General features: G+C 39.6%; 1 protein-coding gene across 2 annotated transcripts in view; it reads left to right on the top strand.

The window, feature by feature from the left end:
- Positions 1-19,965, top strand: part of Pcca (propionyl-CoA carboxylase subunit alpha) — a 370,367-nt gene that overhangs the window by 258,320 nt on the left and 92,082 nt on the right. For both annotated transcript variants that reach the window (XM_042285330.2, XM_006978778.4), the window contains exon 20: positions 10,703-10,801. In XM_042285330.2, the coding sequence (XP_042141264.1) occupies positions 10,703-10,801 (99 nt within the window). The remainder of the gene's footprint in view (positions 1-10,702; positions 10,802-19,965) is intronic.

The following is a 19,965-nucleotide window of genomic DNA, read 5'->3' on the forward strand; positions in this document are numbered from 1 at the left end:
GAGCATCAGTTCCTGCATCTTGTGTATCTGATAGACATGAAATCTTCATTGCTCATGTTCATAAAACATTCTGTTAATAGATGAGGATTTAAGAAGATAAGATATACATTAATTATTTGGGGAAAAAGATTTGCTCTGTTTTTAAGATAAGAGCATAAAACCATCAAATACATATTGTTGGAGTTATAATGCACAAATGATACCTGTTAACTGTGCATATTAAGAATTATGTCATTTACTGCCATAGAAGCTCAGGAAATAATTTTGGAAAATTCTTACTAGATAGGAGAGGTAAAAATATTATTAGATAGGCTATTGAGAGAAGCTTTGCATGTCTGTAAATAGTGCTAGAATGCTGAACTGCCACAGAGAAATATACAAAGTAGGCAAGATAAATAGGAAATAGCATGTTGTAGTGGTGATGGGTTCAGGAGTGCTGAAATTCCAAGTCATGTGTTGGGATTGAGTTGGAGACACGAAATAGTGAAGTGCTTATGAAAAGAAAAAGAGGTGCTAAAAGGAATCAGTTGAAATTACAGGCCAAACAATGGAAGTGTTGGTGGGAAAATAACAGGAAACCAGGTATTGCGGTGCACATCTCTGATTACAGTACTGGGAGATGAAGTCTGAAGGATCAGGATTCAGAGGTTGTCCTCTGCTACACAGTGAGCTGAGGTCAGCCTGGGCCATGTGAGACCCTGTTTCGAGTGGAGCAAAAACAGGAAAATGGAGGGCCAAGCAAAATCATTTTGTTTTGAGGTGCTGGGTATTAGACTCAGGACCCTCAAGTATGCTAGGTAAGAGCCATGCCCCTAACCCTTCCCCCTAAAAAAGAAAAATGTGTGTGGAAAAGGAGAAAAGTACAAAGTGAATGATGATTATGGGGATAGAACTGTCACCACCTGTGTTTACTGAACAATTGTAAAGGAAGTCCTTCCTATGTTGGGTGCTTGTCTGATTCACAACTGTGCTGTGAACTTGCATTTTACATGTGAGGAAATGGAGACAGGAGTGATTAGGGGAACTGAGGAACTGTCAAAAGACGAAGCAAGCCTTCCTGTTCTTCATGACGTCACAGAGAGATTCAGGGTTTTCACCCCATCTAAGCCCAAGCTTCCATGGTTGCCCGTTGTAAAGCCTGTCTATCTGGAGTTACTCACTAAGCTGATATAAGTTACAGTATGATCTTCAGAGGCTGACCTTATCACAACCCAAAGGAAACTGCTAATGGAATTAAACCATGAGCAAGACAACATAGAGTTTTTTTTAAACCATAAAACTGAAATTAAAGTTGTTATTGATCAATTAATGAGGTGATAATTAAACAAACTAGGCAATCATCTGGTGGTAGTATAGATCAGCACCTAAATATTGCTTTTGCAATTCACATCATTTGAGATATATTTAATTATATTTATAACAATGCATATTTAATATGACCTTTTATAACCAGTTGATGGAGCTTCACTGTCACTATATATAATTCTCTTGATTTTTTTTTGGTCATTTTTATGTGTATTTTGGGAAGAAAAATCAAACTGTTTGCAAGGTGATAGTGTAAAGAGCAAACACCAGATATGCTTGTCCTTCTGTTTCTAAGATAGCCATCTTACTCATCTGTGGGAAAGTCACCCAGGGTATCAGACTTTTAGAGAACTGTTTTAGTAGAAGAGCAGGACTAAAAAAAAAACTACTCTAAGCTGGTGAGATAGTCTAATGTAGGTGAAAGTGCTTTCTGCACAAGTCTGGTGACACGATTTTGATCCCTGGAATCCATGTAAAAAGTAGAATGCAGTAGCATGCATCTGAGTCCCAGCACTCTGACTAAATGAGAGGTGGAGATAGGAGAGTAACACAGAGGCTTTCAGACTAGCCTGGAGTTCTCAGCACAGCAGCAGAACCAAGGAGACCTGCCTCAGTGAGATAGAAGACCAGAACCAACTCCCAAAAAGTAGTCTTCTGTCTGTCAGTGTGTGCATGTGCACATACATGCACATACACACACACACAATAAATGTGATCAAAGACTTACAAAAACTTGTTTTTTCCTCTTACAATGTAAGACATAGAATGTGCTATAGTTAATATTGAAAGTTTAAGAACAATTAATTATAGCACAGAACTATCGTTCTTCACTTAAATGTCAAAGCAAACAAGTAACAAAACTATTAGACCTGCTAAATCACAGGGATATTATATTCATATTGACAGTCTGAAACAATACTTATGTTTTACATATCAGTAAACTGGAGTAATGCTCTATGGGAGTAATAGCCCAACCAACTGATTGCATGGTATACTGTTGTGGAATATTATTTTAAGATATGTTACATTTGTTTATGCTGTGGAATATTTGTTTAATGATGCAAAGTTTGTTGCATTCTTTTATGTTGCATTTGTTTAACTCTGTGAAGCTGTTACTGAGCCTGTCTAAAACACCTGATTGGTCTAATAAAGAACTGAATGATCAATAGCAAGGCAGGAGAAAGGATACGCAGGGCTGGCAGGCAGAAGAAAATAAATAGGCAAAATCTGGGAGGGGAAGATCAAGGAATGAGAGAAAAAGAGGGAGGTTACCAGGAGCCAGCCACCCAGCTATGCAACAAGCCACGGAGTAAGAAGGAAAGAAAGGCATATCAAATAGAGAAAGATAAAAGCCCAGAGGCAAAAGGTAGACGGGATAAGTTAAGAAACAAGCCAAGGTAGGACCAGGATTTCATAAGAAAGAATAAGCCTTCATGTGTGTTCATATGGGAGCTTGGTGGTGGGCCAGCAAAGAGTAAAAACAACCAATTACAGTGTACAGATGCTTTTGTGAATGAAGAGTCTAGATATGCCTATTCATTGATGTACAATTAAACAATAAACTTTTTGTTATTAGTAGTTAAGACATAAAAATGAAAACAAACATCTCTATAGAACAAGTCTTTTCAGAATAAAAAAAATGAGCATTTATAATGTTGTAGCCCTGTGTCCTAATCTTTAAAGATTTAGTTTAATTTATGTGTATGCACATACATTCATGTGCATGTGTGTTTGTGTATGCATGTACACATGTGGTATGCTGAGCCACCTGATTTGGGTGCTAAGAATAGAACTCTGCAAGAAAAGCTAATACTGACCCACTGAACTCTCTCTCCAGCTTTTGTCTCAGTCCTTACATTCCATTTGTTGTTTTGCTTTTAATATAGATTTATGTGAATTCTCTCAGAAGTACCTCGAGGTAATTGCTTCTGTGAGTTAATTTATATGATTCTTTAGTTTACTTATATGTGAAAAAGGAGGAGAGGACTGAGCTGGGTCTATAATTTTGACACTTCTTTCCAGCCTGAGAGTCAAATCTGAAAACGATCTCTCTTACTCATTTTCTGTGTAGTATGATGATTTAGAAGGTTCCTATACCACATGTGTAATCCCAGCACTTGAGAAGCTGAGGCAGGAGGTCAAGACTTCTTGTGTAGCCTGGGCTATGAAGGAAAACCTTGTCAAAGAATAAACAACAGAAAACCCAGGGAAGCAAATAATCCACCATGACAGTCTACTAAAGGGCCAGGAGCTAGTTATGCCTTTCTGGAAAGCAAGTGCAGCCTCTCAGCCGGTGCTTCTTATCTCCAGTGTGTCATCGGTAGGAGCAGAAGCAAGGTAAGCAGTGGGTGGAATACCTGCAGTTTTAGCTCAGATTTACCTCTGCATAATCCTAAGCTCTTAGACATTGAACAACATGAAATTTAGAAAAGGAGACTTTACATGTGACAAAGCCAAGGACAAACCTTCCTGTAGTTTTATTTGTGGGAAAGGGCTGGGGAAGACTTTGTTTTTGAGTTTTACATCCTAACGTTGTGTAATTTTTAAAAGCTTAGCAGGTGCTCCCGCATCAGAAGCAACAGTGTTTTTACTGTGTCAGGTGGTAACCCTGAGGAAGTACTTTGTATTGTTGTTTTTTGTGATAATGTAAGTAATCTCAGTCAAATGCCATATAAATTTAGGGTGTGTATTTTTCCCCTCATGATGACGTGCATAGGAAAACTGAATGTTCCAAACAGGTCACAGGAAATGTTTCACACCAGCATTGCCTGTGCCACAAATGCAGCAGGCTGTTTTCAGTGAAATGCAGATGTACAGGGAGGTGACAAATGTGGAAAAATACCTTATGAAAATTGAAAGAAATCATGCTTTTGGGTTGTTTATGAAATGCCTTAAATATCCTTATTTTGAATAACTTCCAGTTAAACCTATCTCTGATTATGCTGGGAGAAAGTTTTCAGAAAATAAAGCATGTGAGGTGCATTTTATAACTCCCACCCACCATAGCCAAGCTCTGATTCATCCAAATTTACGATGCCCATGACTTTAAATTAGCATGTCATCTTTAGATGACTGCAGAATGGTAAGCTGCCTGGCGTCCTTTGTTTACCTTAGTGTGTGCACCTTCTCCACCACCTTTTCCTCACTCTTATGTTGACATTACCACATCCCCTCTGTTTCAGGTTTGGAAATGACCATTTCATGTTTATAGAAATTTCCCCTGGCTTTGGTGAGAACTTTTTGGAGACCCTGGAGGGCTTAGGGGAGGTTTGTGGCCTCCACATCTGGTGAGAGGTGATGCGGAAATCCAGATGTGGGTGGAAAGTGGCAGTGAGCTGATGAGAAGAGCTTGGCCTAGTGTGGGATCCTCTCCAGCCCTCTATTCCTGGAGTTCTCCTTTTCCTAGTCTTTGTAATCTCTCTGCCTCCTCTCAGTCCTTTTCCATTGGTCTCTGTACCCTCTGGTTGTGGTTATCCATTTCTTGAATATTGATTTTTTTCTGGCATATTCCACCCCCTTCTTGCCTTCGCTGAAACCATGTGGTAATTTTTTTCTCATAGTATGCATACCCCAGAAATGACTCTTCCTCTCTCTTGTAAATCCCTTCCTAGAACCTCTGCAGTCTGCTGCACTGCTTCCCCTTCCTTGGGGCCACCTTCAGATTCCCCTCTATGCACCCTCTGCTTGCAATAGAAGACATGTGGCCAGTGTGTGTTCTGGCTGACTCAGTGTGACCGTCAGTACTTGTATTTTCTCTCTAGCCACCAATAGCCAGCTTAGATTTCCTGGCTTGTGATCACAGATACCTGTGAGGTGGTATCCCATGCTAAGGGTAGATTCACTCCTTATCTGAGCTCATTGTTCAGTGTTGGCTGCTTCTTGCCATAGGGTTTTGTTTTGTTTTCCTTTGGGATTTAAAAAAAGTTGTGTTATGTTATATAATGTGTGTATATGTGCCATTTGTGTGTGTGAATATGGGTGTGTATGCTATGGTGTACATGTGGAGATCAAAAAATAACATTGTGTGTTGGTCTCTGTTTTTCACTCTTGTGTACAATGAGCTGGCTGATCTGTGAGCCTCTGAAGATTGTACCAGGACTTTTTTTTCTTTTGGGCCACCAACCAGCTCTCAAATCATGACACAGAGACGTATTATTAGTTTTGAATGCTTGGCCTTAGCTTAGCTCGTTTCTGGCAAGCTCATTTAACTTAAATGAACTTCATCTACCTTTTGCCTCTGTGCTTTTTACTTTTCTTTCTGTATATCTTACTTTCACTGCTTCTCGTGGCTGCTTCTTGCCCTGGGCATCTCCCCTGTTTTTTCCTCCTCTCTTTCTTTCTTCTATTCTTTTTTGAGCCCAAATTTCTCCTCCTATTTATTCCCTCTGCCTCACCTATCTTTTCTCTGCCTGGTTATTAGCCATTCAGCTCTTTATTAGACCAATCAAGATGCCTTAGGTAGGCAAGGTAAAATAGATGCAACATATGTTTACATAATTAAACACATCCTTACATCATTAAACAAATGCAGCATAAACAAAAGTAACACACCTTTACATGATTAAATGCAGCATAAACAAACTTTAACTGTGTAAAGATGTGTTAAATAATATTCTGCAGCATAAACAAATGTAACACATCTTTCCCTAGTTAAAATAATATTCTACAACAGAGAAGTCTCCCTTCTTTAATGCTATGGTGATAGCAACATGATATTGCATCCAGCTTTATTTGGGATATGGGGATTTGAACTCAGGTCCTCACATTTGTGTAGCAAGTGCTTTATCCACTAAGCTATCTTACAGGATTGGATTTCTTTAAAAAAGAAAGAAAGAAAGAAAGAAAGAAAGAAAGAAAGAAAGAAAGAAAGAAAGAAAGAAAGAAAGAAAGAAAGAAAGAAAGAAAGAAAGAAAGAAAGAAAGAAAGAAAAAGAAAGAAACATTTTATCCTCTTAGGTATATTCTTCTGCACACCCCAAATAGTAGCATATTTGCCTAATTCCAACTCATGTTTCTGATCTTAGCTTAAAGGCCACCTTCTCAGAGAGATGTATATCTTCCTGTTGGGAAGTAAAGAATAGTGAAAATTTTACATTACTGCATATCACTGGGGACTGGAGATGTAGTTCAGAGTAAATCACTTGCCTGGCTCATAAGAGGCCTTGGGCTCCATACCAACACTGCAATCAAACAAGCAAACAACAAGTTACTTAATTTTAAAGATAGCTGTTATGGTCCCGGGCTGTCTTCCCAGCACTTGGGAAGCAGAGACAGGAGAATTTGGTGTTCGTGTCAAGCCTGGGCCACATTCAAGACACTGTCTCAAAAAACATACAAAACAACAAAAAGTACATGTGCCTAGTGTTTTCTTAAGAAAGAATAGAACACTGTATATATCGTTCTGTATTTCTTTGAGAGTAGTTTTACTCTAGTAGTTTTATAAAGATGTCTCATTTTCAGAACCCCCTTTAAGTCCCTACATTACAGATAATTTATTTTTATATTATATCTTAGGGAAACCTTGGCTGGGTATAAAATTAGTTACTTTGTTTTCTTTGGTCTACTTGGAACAAATTGCTCTGAGATTTTCTGTGTTGGCATTGCTCTTGGCTAATTAGGCTGACTTTATTTTCTTTTCCTTCCTTGGGTGTAGATTCTTATTTTTGCCCAAGTAGCCATATAATTATTTCTTTAGGCATAAAATTCCATTAATATCATAAGCCTACAAATTCAATGTTTGTTTATTTGTTTGTTTGTTTTTTAATTTTGAAAAGTTACTCTGGCTGGGTGTGGTGGCACACACCTTTATCCCTTCACTTGGAAGGCAGAGACAGACAGATCTCTGTAAGTTTGATGCCAGCTGGACTATATAGTCAACTCCAGGCTGGCCATAGCTGCGTAGTAAGACCCTGTCTCAAACAACAACAACAAAACAGAGAAGTTACTTTGCCTTATCTTTGCTTTACATCTGTCCTTTGCTTTATATGCCTTTTTGAAGAAGGCAATTGTGTATTTTTGTGTTGTCTTTCTTCCTTCTCCAAGTCTGTTCTCTTCACCGTTGCTGTTATGTTACTGGCTCTGTTTTGTTGTGTAGTTTCTCTGTCCTGGTGTTTCTTTTAGTCACATTCTATTTTTGGTTGCTTCTTCATGTGGCTTTTTTCTCTATAGTGTTATTTTTCTCTTCATTTTTTTTTCTGAGCTCTACCAGCTTGTTTTTCATTTCCTTCTGTTATTGTATAATCTCTTCTTTGAACCTTTGTTTTTCTTCTTTGAGCTGGTTTTTTTTTTTTTTTTTTTTTTTTAAAAGAAGGTCACATTTCCTATGGTTGCTTTGAGTCTTTGGAGAACTATTTATCTGAAGTCTTCCTGTGTTTCTTTGAGTAGTTGTTCTTGTGTTATATGCTCCTAATTTATTTACCTTTTTTCTCTTATAAAGTTTTCCTCATTTGTGTCCCAAGATGCAGCATTGGCTGTTTTCTCATTACTGTCTATGTTGAATTAGGGAAGGCTCACTGGAAATGAAGGTTGTACTTCCCATAAGCTGGTCCTCTGTGCTCTCTTTCCCACATCTGATCTTGCTTTCTTCTGTGGCAGGGCTCTTTTTACATTAGTTGTTGTCACTGAAGAGGTAGGGTGGTGGCAAGTTCAGCACCCCCCATTCTTCATCTCCTGTGGTGATCCTGGAAGACTTGTATGAACAGCATATAAGACATAGCACCTGGAGTTCCCCTGGTCAGTCTGCCCTAACTTTCCATGGAAGCAAACTGTGGTACTTTTGCTCCCTTGTGGCTTATCCACACAACTGAATTTCACCCATCTGATAACAATATCAATAAAATCATTGCATCTGTTGTTCACTGTATGTGTCTTGGGGAAATTTGATTGCTGATAGGGGCCTAGAAAGACATGGGGTAGTTTCTGCCACATCCCCTCATTTAATATTTGCAGATGGGGCTGGAGAGATGGCTCAGGGGTTAAGAGCACTGACTGCTCTTCCAGAGGACCTGGGTTCAATTTCCAGCACTCACATGGCAGCTTACAACTGTCTGTAACTCCAGTTGCAAGGGATCTGACACCTTCACACCAATGCACATAAAATAAATTAAAAAAAATATTTGCAGAAATATTTATTTCTGGAGTTTTGATAGTGTCCTTGCTTCAGAGGTAGTGAAATCACAAATCTGTGCTGATTTCTTATCTAGTGTATACGGAAATGTGGTCCCTTTTTTTTCTCAGTCCTGTAGAGTCTTTCTTATAAGACCTCTCTACTGTTAGTAGGGAGGAAAGAAGACAAGCTTCCATGTAAACTGGATTATGATTTCCTTTTGTGCAAAGACAACTTTTCCAGGCACTGTTGTTTCAGGTTTCTTCCTCTGCCCCCAGATCCCATCAAAGTAGAGCTTAGGTGCATGTGCCAGAGGCATTGGAACAGTGGTCAGAGCCAAATCAAGATGATGATGGTGGGGCAGAGAGCCTTCCAAGTCTGTGCTGCTGGGCTGTGGACCATTAGCTGTTGAGTAGCAACTCATGGTCTCATTTGAGCTTTTCTGTGCTGTGACTGCATTGAAAAGACTTCTCCTGCTACAGTCCCTGCTGTGGGCCTGCAGCCATGGAATCTCCTGTGTCATGTGGTCCTCACCTGTCTTAGACCTTACTGATCTACTAAGACATGTAGAAACTTCTAGATTCCTATCATGGAAGTGGACTCACTTCTTTAGTCAACTTCTCTGGCTGTGTCCTCAAGCTTGGATCCTTTTAGGGTAGCCAGTACTTGACAGGAATGTTTCAGCAAGGCTTTGTTCACTGTTGTCTCTTTATCTATCCCCAAGGGTCCAATAGAAAGACAATGGAACACTGACATCTAATTTTACAGAGTGGGTGTGCAGTTTGGTTGACAGTGGGGGATTGTTAGCAGCCATGCATCTTGGATCTGCTTTAGGCAACTTGTGCGGGTGTGTATAGGCCTAGAACCATGCAGTTTTCCTCCTTCCCCAAAGTCCATTGGCCACTGAGCCATGGCGGGGGTGGGGAGGGGCAAAGGGAGAAGCAGCATCAAGCAGGGTCTTATCCAGTCTGTGAATAGAATGGAGATAGCACTCTAGGAGATGACTTAAGCTTTATTTGAGTATAGGGAATATATAGGATTGGGGTGGTAGATGGGGACTTGATTTGCATAGCACACTTCTGTCATAAAACTCCTAGTATAAGTCTTAGCTATCATATGTGGAAGCACAGTGCTATAGTAATGTTCCTAGCACAGTATCTAATTGCCATATGGGCAGCAGGGGAAGCTTCTATAGAGAACTGTATCCCGGGTCACACTAGAGATAGTCAGGCACTGGGCCTAGAAACAGTCTTCAGATAAGGTCAGGTAGAGAACAGGGCACCTTCTGCCAGGGGGTCTGGGGCGGGGGGTGGGGTTGGTTGTCATCCATGTTGCCAAGCTCTGAGAGCTGCCAGGCTGTGGTAGACCGTAGCCTCTGACCAAAAGGGCCCCCCAGCAGCATAGTAGTGTTGTTTGCAGCCTATCTCTTGTACCAGAGTTAGGAAAAACCTTTGGTGAGTGTTTTAAGTTAACCTTGACTTTTTTTCCTTTCAACTGCTTTTATGTTACTTACTTAGAAATTAAAAATGCCTCTCTAATTGTACCTGTGATTTGAAAAATTACGGCCTTTTTGTTTTTGATGATAATTTGGTAAAAATTACTGGGCTGCACATGGTGTTGCTTGCCTTTAATCTCAGCATTCAGGAGGCAGGCGAATCTCTGCAAGTTCAAGGCCAACCTGATCTACAAAAAGTGTTCCAGGACAGCCAGAGCTACACAGAGAATCCCTGTCTCAAAAAAAACAAACAATAATTTTTTTTTTTAATGATTATAAACTGTATGGTAGAACTTTTCAAAGTTTGAATATACTGGCTGCTCAGCACCAGAGAGGCTTGCCTAATTAAGGTGTGTATTTAATTAAGATAACAATGCTTAATCCATCATTAAAATTAGCACTGAGAAAGTTCTTCCTTGGTCCTTGGAGAGGACATTATATGCAAGCCCTGTTGTGTGGGTTGCAAAGTGTCACTGGAATTTATATGCATTACTGTTTAATTGCAGTAAATGTAGCATGTCCAGCTAGGTTTTGAGTTAGAAGGCTGTTTGTTACTTACTGGAAATCACTTGAAGCCTCAGTACCCAGAGGCAGCTGTTCACAGGTCCTTCACCTCTCCCCAGAGATGGCTGGGAAGACTCTGTTGTTGGACCCTGTCTTTCATGGCTGCAGCAGTAAACATGACAGGTTGTTTGGAAGCCATCTGTTAAAATGGCTGCTGCTTTGCATGCAGCAGTGAACTTGAGATCAGTTTCCTGTCTTTCTTCATGGTAACAGTCTTATTTGGTGTCACAACAGGTGGAAGTTGATGGGTCGAAACTAAATGTGACCAGTACGTGGAACCTGGCATCACCCTTACTGTCTGTCAACGTTGATGGCACACAGAGGACTGTGCAGGTAAATGTTCACATGATTTACTTAGAAGGCTTCAAGTTCAAAATCTTTATCGATCCCCATGTGGCTAATTCTGACATAATAAGGAAAAGCTTTATTTTATTCATTGTGTATTTTTTGTAGTTGTAAAAGTTTTTTTATTCTTCTACTTTTACTAGAGGACTTTGAGCTATATCTTAATTTCAGAGAATATTTTCTTTTCTTTTTTTTTCAGAGAACCTCACAAAGCCATTGCATTATATTTTGCTGGAAATAATTAATCTCACAGGCTTTTAAAAAAATTACTGGATGAGAAGTCATCTTTTTTATTGCAGGTTTTAGTTATAAACCAGGGCTTGCATAGATTACCTTATTTTTATGCAGTTGAAATTAGGCAGTTTTAGGTTAGCAGAAACATGACTCTGCAGGTTGACTTTCCATAGCATATGCCTTAGAAAGTTAGTATTGTAATTTGAGGAAGCTCTCCTCCCCACCCCCTCAATGCACAGTGCCTTCCTCTGAGCAGGTGCCTTGAAGCCAAAAAGTGGTTAGAATGTTCTTTGTAATCATTGGCCTCCATGGAAGGAACTAAACCTGCCACATACTGAGTCCAAAGGCTCCTGGAAAACCAAACGCTAAACAAAAGCCAAGGGAAAATGTGGTTATGATACATGAAGAACTTTAAATCCTCATAGCATCAAATGCTGGTTCTTTAACTCAATTTTACATAGAAAACCAAAGAATCACACCTGTTTTGTGCCTCATCCATGCCTGTCTCTACTTACAGAGACTGATGGTCTGAGGACGCAGACTCAGTAGTAAATATCTGATGACGGAATAGTTTCCAAGCTGGGCTCAATTGGTGTGTTATCTCTATGGGTCTAAGAATACTTGAACTCTCAGTATTGATGTTTTGGCTTCTCCCCGTATAATATTTTTCTTCTATATCCTAACTCTTTGCCTCATTTTATTTCTAACTTTATAAATTATGAGATAAAACTCTTTGAGACCCTTGAAAGATATCACTACACACTTTCACACTGGGGCTTAGGGATGTGGCTCAGTGGCAGAGTGCTTGTCTAGCATGGACAGCACCCTGAGTTTGATCCTTAGCGTTGCATCAAACCCAGTGTGGTTGTGCACTCCTGTAGTCCTGGCACTGGGGAAATGGATGAGGGAAGCTCAGAAACTCAAGGTCCTCTTTAGCTATGTAGACTTGGATAACAGCCTGAGATCCTCTGTAAACAAGCAAGCATACAACCACAAACAAACAGATGAATAATAAATGTATCTATTATTGTATCTTCAAAATGGTTGTTTTGTTGTACCTATGGTCAGTCGCATATTCTTTGTTGGAATATGGTTATGGTTTGGGTCATATGAGTTTGATTGTTATGTGTTTAGGTACACAGTATGACCCTCAGTGGTGAGAAGACATAGCAGTTTTATCCATGTTTTCCTGTCCTGGTACTTTTCAACATCCTCCCTGGTGTCTCTGCTGATAGTTATCTTGCTTATTTTGTGAGGTAACTTACAAGTGAAGGCATAGGTTACAGGGTCTGGGAAAGGTGTAGTGCAGTCCAGTGGCCATGTTCTCTGGAGAACTCTGCTTGGTTTACCTCCAGCGTCCAGGGTCCAGGAACCAAGAGATCAGGCACATTTGGATCTCAGGTCTTCAGGGTCCTCTCTCGGCCCCACCTTGTAGGCGTGACTGTTACTGAAGCCTCAATGGGGGTTGAAACTTCCAGATCAAAGCTGGAATGACTACCCACTACATCTCCCCCTTTTGTCTAAATAAAAAGGTTCTAACCTATTACAATACTATATACAAAGGAATGGTTATCAAATATTGTCCAGGAGTAATGAGGGATAATGACCTAGATAAGATGGAACTACAACAATATCAAGCAAGAAACATACTAAAATCCAGAGAAGTCTAGAGTGTAGGTAAATGGCATGTTACAAAGATCATTCCAAAAGGTGTCCTATCCTAAAGAATCTGAATCTAATACTTAATATGTTCTATCTAAGATATTATATATATATACACTAAGTTGTAACTATAACTGCTAGTCTTCAATCCCATCAAAGACCTGAGAAGGAATATAATGGTACCTGAGAAATGGAAGATGGATGCAAGCAACTTTTGAGAATCTTGCAAGAGTAGACCAAGACAGCTGGCAGCCTGGACAGTCACCTAATGTTTCTCAGCATTGTTGGTGCATTCAAATTGGCTACAGGCCTAGAGTATCTGACAGACCATTTTCAGAAGCAGGAATTCTGAAAGACCATCTTACCCTGTCTTGGCAGAGTACAGTGGTTGCTTTCCTTGTGTCCTGCTTGTCCAGAAGAACAGCATTGCCTTCGTACTGTCAGCCGTCAAGGCAAGGGCAGTTCTTTGCCCAGTAGGCCATTTTGTGCCAAGAAGACAAATTTCCAAATGGAAATGTCTTAGAAGCCCAACATTCTCTCTGGATCAAATTGGTGCTGCCAGGAGCAGTTGTGTCTCACGTGAACAGAATTCTAAGTTATTTAAATGCCATATTCTCTAGGTCTGTGAAGTGTTTGAAGATTACCTGTCCATCTGACGTATGCATCTGTAAATCTGGATAACCTAACTAATGTAACTATAGAGATGACAAGCATAGGTGACTATAAATCTATAAGTCTTATCTACTGAAATAACCTAAGAACTAAGGCTTCATGTAAACAAGGTAAACAGTCTATAAGCAAATGTACGGTAAAGGACAATGACTTCAAAATTGTGACAGTACACAAAATATTTATAACAGAGGTAGGAATGTATAGTTCAATATGCAATATGGCAATAATCTTAAATATATATCAATATACAGAATAACTTAAACAGAAGTAGAACATACATACAGTATGACAGATATAAATTTACATTTGTATCAATATACAAATATTTCAAATAAGAGTAGTAATATATGTACATTATAACAAATATAGTTCTGTATTTGTATCAATATGTAAATTATCTGAAACAGGAATATAAAAATAGTTTACATTTGTATCAACATATAAGAATCCATAATGGACTGGAGAGATGACTCAGAGGTTAAGAGCACTGACTGCTTTTCCAGAGGTCCTGAGTTCAATTCCCAGCAACCACATGGTGGCTCACAACCATCTGTAATGAGATCTGGCATCCTCTCCTGGTCTGCGGGCATACATGCAGGCAGAACACTGTATACATAATAAATAAATTAAATCTTAAAAAAAAAGTATCCATAACAGTACAAATTATCTAAGGCTGCTATTTTACTAAATTTGTTTACTAGTATATATAATAATCTACCATAATATCTTATACCTATCCATTCCATTTTTGGCTACCTACTATAGAACTTCAGCTAGACATGTATTTAGAATAATCACCATTTTCTCTAAAAAATCCATTTTCTCTGGATGATGTTCAGTATAATTTTATTTTTCATTTTGTAAGTTCTTTGCTGCAAAGAGCATCTACAATACCTGGAGTATATGAACCCATTGAAGCATCTTCTGGACTTGTTGAAAGAATTGTGGGATCAAGCTAGTGCTTTCTTACTAGATGTAAACTCTCTCAGAAACATAAATGGTATATTGGCAAAAATATCAGTTGCTAAAATCAAGATAAGACTTTTTTTTCCTTATGAACAGGAATGATTTTTATGGACTTTTTGTGGAGTTGGGCTTCAGAGCTGACTTGACAAACTACCACATGGTCCTTGTGGAATGAGTGTGAGTGATAAGTGATAATTATGAATCATGAACGTGCTCATGTTGCCATCGGTATCATTTGACGCTTAATGCTTATAGTAAGTGTTTTAATCTTCATAACATAATACACAGTAGATGGTCTCCTTGCTTCTTTTTATCAGTGGGACCCCTGAGGGTCAGAGAAAGTGACTTACTTGAGGTCATCTGGCTAATAGGATGTAGAGCGGGGATGTAAACCCACACACTTCCTGTAGGGCTTCCAATGTAGGAGGCTGAACCAGCTGTGTGACCCCACTGTGCTCTGTTTCTTGCCAGAGTTGCTCGAGTCACATTTTCCTGTCATTCGTGTTTTAAACTAGTGCTGCTTTCAAACTCCAGTGTGTAGAAGAACTATTGGGGTGACTTGTTAAATTCAGGCCATGGGTGCACCTGCAGACATAGGTCTAGATTCCATTTGTATTTCTAGCAGGTTCTTAAGTGATGCTCAGGAGGCTGGCCTGGGAGCCACATTAAAAGAGCTGCTTTATATGTGTGCCATCACTAGTAAGCTGAAAGGGGTGAGTAGTGAGGGAGGAGCCAAATCTGACACAGCCTTCTTAGTTCTGTGGACTCTGCTCTGGCAATAAGCCAATAGGGTCCACGGGAGTTTCCCGTGGGGAAGTGATATCATTGGAAAACTTCATGGGCACACTATTACTCCCCGTTTTCTTTAAAGACCAACTGTATCTGCTATGTGCAGTCACGTGGCTAAGGAATTTTATATGTGGTCGCCATCCTTCAGTTGATCTGAAGGTGCTGCTCTCATTTGACTTGGAACCTGCTGTCTTGCCAAACACCTGACAGTGAGGCTGGATGGCTGGACGGACAGAGGGCAGGTCAGCGGGTGGATATGCAGTTTTCTTGGGTTCCAGAATTCCTGAAGTAAGTCTGCCTTTGCTGTACTTTGATCCTGAGATTTAGATTTCTCTTCTCCAAAACCTTCCCCTAGTAACCGTGTTCATGAGACAGCTGCCTTGGGTGTTTTGTGGGTGCTGTCTAGTTCTTGACCTTCCATGTTGGTAGAAGCCACACTGTAAAGACAGCCAGACAGGTAGAGCTCTGCAGATGCAGACCACCATGGTTCCTGTGATAGCAAAGGCAACAAGGGCTCATAGGACCCACCCAAAGATATTCCTTGCAAATGGAAGCAACTCTGGGCAGCACTTAAGCTGTTTCAGGCCAGTGGTACCCCCTTCTAATGGGCATAGATCTGGAGAGCAGCAAAAGTCTGCCTCCATCTGTCCCTCTCCTCTCTCAGGCTTGTGCACACCATGGCCTCCCTCTCACTAGCTTGGTGCTCGTTACTCATTGCTCAGAGACAGCTGCTCTGCGAGGCCCAGGTTCTGCCCTATGCACCAAGCTGCTGCCACAGCCTTTTCTCTTCTGACTTCAGGATCACATGTTTACAAAGAACCCCAGTCACTGTTGACGAGCACCAGTCTATATGATAGGAGTGATTTAAAGAACCGGAAAGGTAGACATTGAAAACTGTTGAGAAAAATTAAAGGTCCTCCCTCACTGCCTCAAGTAATTATTTTTCCTATTTATCTGACAAGTCAGTTTTCTTCAAATACCATCATTTGTAGAAAATAAAATCACAGTGTTTATGATTTATTTGCTTTTTCATACTATGTATTTGCTAGTGTTTCCCTCTAGATTTAGGTCTGTTAATATGACATTTACTAAAGAAGTGCTACTGGGGTGACCTGGGAAATCCTGTCACTCTCATGTGCTTTGTGACAAGATGCATTTAGATATCCAAATCACCTGCTTTACAACTCAGCATAAAACAGGCCTTCACAGTAGAAAAGGAATGTGAGCCTCATATAAAATTGTTTATTTTTCCTCCTTCTTTTTGCATTTGTATATTATTATGAGCTATATTTTTAAGGTAAAAAAGTGAAATTAATTTTTTTTTTTGTTTGTTTTTTTCGAGACAGGGTTTCTCTGTGTAGCTTTGCGCCTTTCCTGGAGCTCACTTGGTAGCCCAGGCTGGCCTCGAACTCACAGAGATCTGCCTGGCTCTGCCTCCCGAGTGCTGGGATTAAAGGCGTGTGCCACCAACGCCTGGCCGTGAAATTAATTTTAATGTATTCTATATAAATATACTTGTATATTCTAGAATATATGCAAGAGAATTTCAATATAAAATTGATGTGACCCTAGGAACCACATAGATGTCTGGCATGTGTGCTAGGCATACCATCTTAAACCAGACTACCAAAACAATGAAGTTATATTTTACAGAAATATATATTATATCACTATAGTTTATTTGAAGATTTATTTATTATATTTTGTATAAGTGTTTGCCTTTCCTTGTATATGTGTGTGTGTGTATGTATGTATGTATATCAGTTGCATGCCCAGTATATACAGAGGCCAGAAGAAGCCATACGTTCCCCAGGAACTGGAGTTACTGACTATTGTGAGCTGCAATGTAGGCACTGGGAACTGAGCTTGGGTCCTCTGCAAGAACTGCAAGTGTTCTTGGCCACTGAGCCATCTCTCCAGCCCTTACAGTTTTAAAATTACAATAAAATTGATTGAAGTAAAATAAAATTGAAATTGTAATTCCTCAATCATTTGAAGAAGCCCCATGTGATTAGTCTGGTTGTTGGCTGAGACAACTTCCCTGTTAAATGCTTTATAATGCAGAGAGTGTTTCAGATCAAGTCATACAGTGGTTTTTATTTTGTTTCAGCGTCCCCTCCATGTGTCAACCATGATTTTGATACCTAACATTTAAAAATTAATTGGGTTAAGGGGCTGGCAAAGTGCTTGCATTGCAAGCCCAGGACCGAATTCTGTTCGCAGCACGCATGGAAACTGCCAGTCGTGGAGGAGCATGCTTGCTACCCTAGCTCGGGGAATCAGCAGGAGGATCCCTACCCTTGCTAGCCTGCCAGCCTAGCCTAATGGACAAGTTCCAGGTCAGTTAGAAGCCCTATCTCACAAAACAAGGTAGAAGGTGCCTACCTTGCTTAGGAATGATACCTGAGGTTGATTTTGACCTCACACAAGTATGCACACATGAACATGCACATTCATACACTGGTATAACCATTTGAGCATGTAATGTCACCCCTACCTCCTCCAAATTAATTAGATTAACAGAATTAATAAAGAATAAATAAATGAGTTGAGTTCATTTTAAAGCAAAAGATGGGTTTCCCATCTAGATAAAACCAATTTTTTCAATTTTAAGCTTAACAAAAACCAGAGCTTTTCCTACAAGATGGAATGATTTCCTATCCATAGGACTGAAGTGAGAAAGAAAACAGAAGATGTGCTGTGTCTTCCTTGTTGAGTTCACTTTCTGTCTCCTTCCTATGTGCTAGAACCTCTGTAGAGAGGGGCATGCTGAATTAACAGAACTTTTCATTGTCATCATCAGTGTTATTGCCTTGCCTGTGTCCCTTTCCTGTGAAGTAATTCTTTTGTAACCTTTGAAAGAGGCTCTTCAAATTGTCTTTGACCGACTCAAAAAGTTTTCCATTTCTTATAGTGTAATTTGCCTGCTGGATTCGCTGTTTCTTGTTAGCAGTTCACAGGCTAGATTTTCATTTTGTGTAGTCACGTTGTCAGACATTCTCAGGCAGAGCCAGCTGACTGCTTCTGGCCTGCTTCTTTGTGTGGCATGATTTCTTCTACCCACCTGCTCACAGCAGGCTGTCTTCAGGCCTGAAGAGTGGCTAAACACTTGTGAAAGTATCTGAAGATCCCGCCAAGGTCTAACCGTTTCTGCATTGTGTAAAGGGAGCTATTCACCATGTACTTTTGAAGACTGGTTTTTCCTTTCTCTTATTCTCACTTAAATGTTTTCAAGAGAAAATAAATTTATTGTAAGTGGTTTTAAAGAGCGGACTGCAGCACTCATGCATTCTGTGTTGAGTAAGTCATTGTTATGTAACTAGGTGGAACTAAATTTCCATGCTAAGCAGATAAATTTGGAATAGGGTCACATAAATCTCATGCCATTTACTGCAAAATAACAGATTGAATGGATTATTTGTGAACTAATTGGAGTATTAAATAAATTTTATAACATGATAACTTAAAGTGCTTAGTAAGCCTAGGTAATGTAGACTATTACTCAAGCATGGAATATGAAGGAAGACCAATTATGCTACAGGCTGCATGCACTTTCTATGATATATTTACAAGTGTATATCTACACAGAAATTGAATAAACTTTTAGAAATATCTGCAACATCCTGGTGGTAGCTGAAAAAAATTTAAGTTTTCCATTTTAGAAAGATGAAAATAAATGTTTTCCTTGTTAATGTTTTAGATTAAAATGCCTCTCACAAGATCTGAAAACAAACTTTAATTTCAATCCTAATTCTTGTGTATTCATGCTGAAGTTAATTTTTGTGTTCATCTCTCTGTGTGTGTGTGTGTGTGTGTGTGTCTGTCTGTGCGTGCACATATGCATATATATACATGCTGGGGATTGAACACTCTATCACTGAGCTCTATTCCCTGCCCCTAACATTAATTTTTTAATTGGAAAGTTAAGTTATTGGGCTCACAGTTTTGCTTATATTTGCAAGCACATGCTCATGCATAGAAAAAAAAAGAATCTGCTTCATAACATGTTTTCAGCCTTAAAATAAATGTTTTCCCTGTTTTTAAGATGTTTCTCCTCACCCCCACCCCTCTTAGAAGTAATTAGCTGTTATTTTGTACTGTATGCATGTGATTATTCCAGAGTCACCAAATGTAATATGAACCCATGTATTTAGCTGTGTCAGATATATAAATATATAACAGAATAAGCAGGGGTTAGTGTTTTTTTCCTAAAGAAGTAGGAAATGAAAGAGTAATTATTAACCATCTCCTTTTCACTTTCCTGAAAACATCAATTACGGTTACACATCTTAAGAACAAGCTCGCCAGCAGAACAGAAATAACTGCTTTCACTATGTTTCAAAAAAATTTAATCACAGTTTAACAGCTGGGATGAATGTATGGCTGTAATTTAAGGCATTAACTCCGAGGCAGGGCTACCTGCTTTGGACAGCAGTCCCAGGAGCCAAGTGCATCCTGGTCTTAGCAATGGCTTTTATAATTTGGAGATGTTCATTAATTTAACAGAGCAGGAAAATAGCTTTCTGAATCTCACTCCTCTATCCATGTGCACACCTTTCTTTTCCTTTACTGTTAACTGAGAGAGGAAGAGAGTTCCAAAGGGTGTGGGTACCACCTGTGTAGACGAGGGAGTGAGAAGAGCAGCTGCACTGGGCACCGAAGACAAAGCTGAGGCTAACAGAGATCCTGCTGGGAATCAGGGAGGGAGGCACAGACACCCCCTCTTCCCCCTCCTCCACGGTACCCGGGATGGTTTTATCCTAGTAAGGTATTTTGGGAATGCTTATTTTATTGTTTTGTAAGTGTTGTTGCTTTCCTGAGTAGGTAGA

The sequence above is a fragment of the Peromyscus maniculatus genome, chromosome 9, assembly GCF_049852395.1.
Source record: "Peromyscus maniculatus bairdii isolate BWxNUB_F1_BW_parent chromosome 9, HU_Pman_BW_mat_3.1, whole genome shotgun sequence".
Taxonomy (NCBI): domain Eukaryota; kingdom Metazoa; phylum Chordata; class Mammalia; order Rodentia; family Cricetidae; genus Peromyscus; species Peromyscus maniculatus.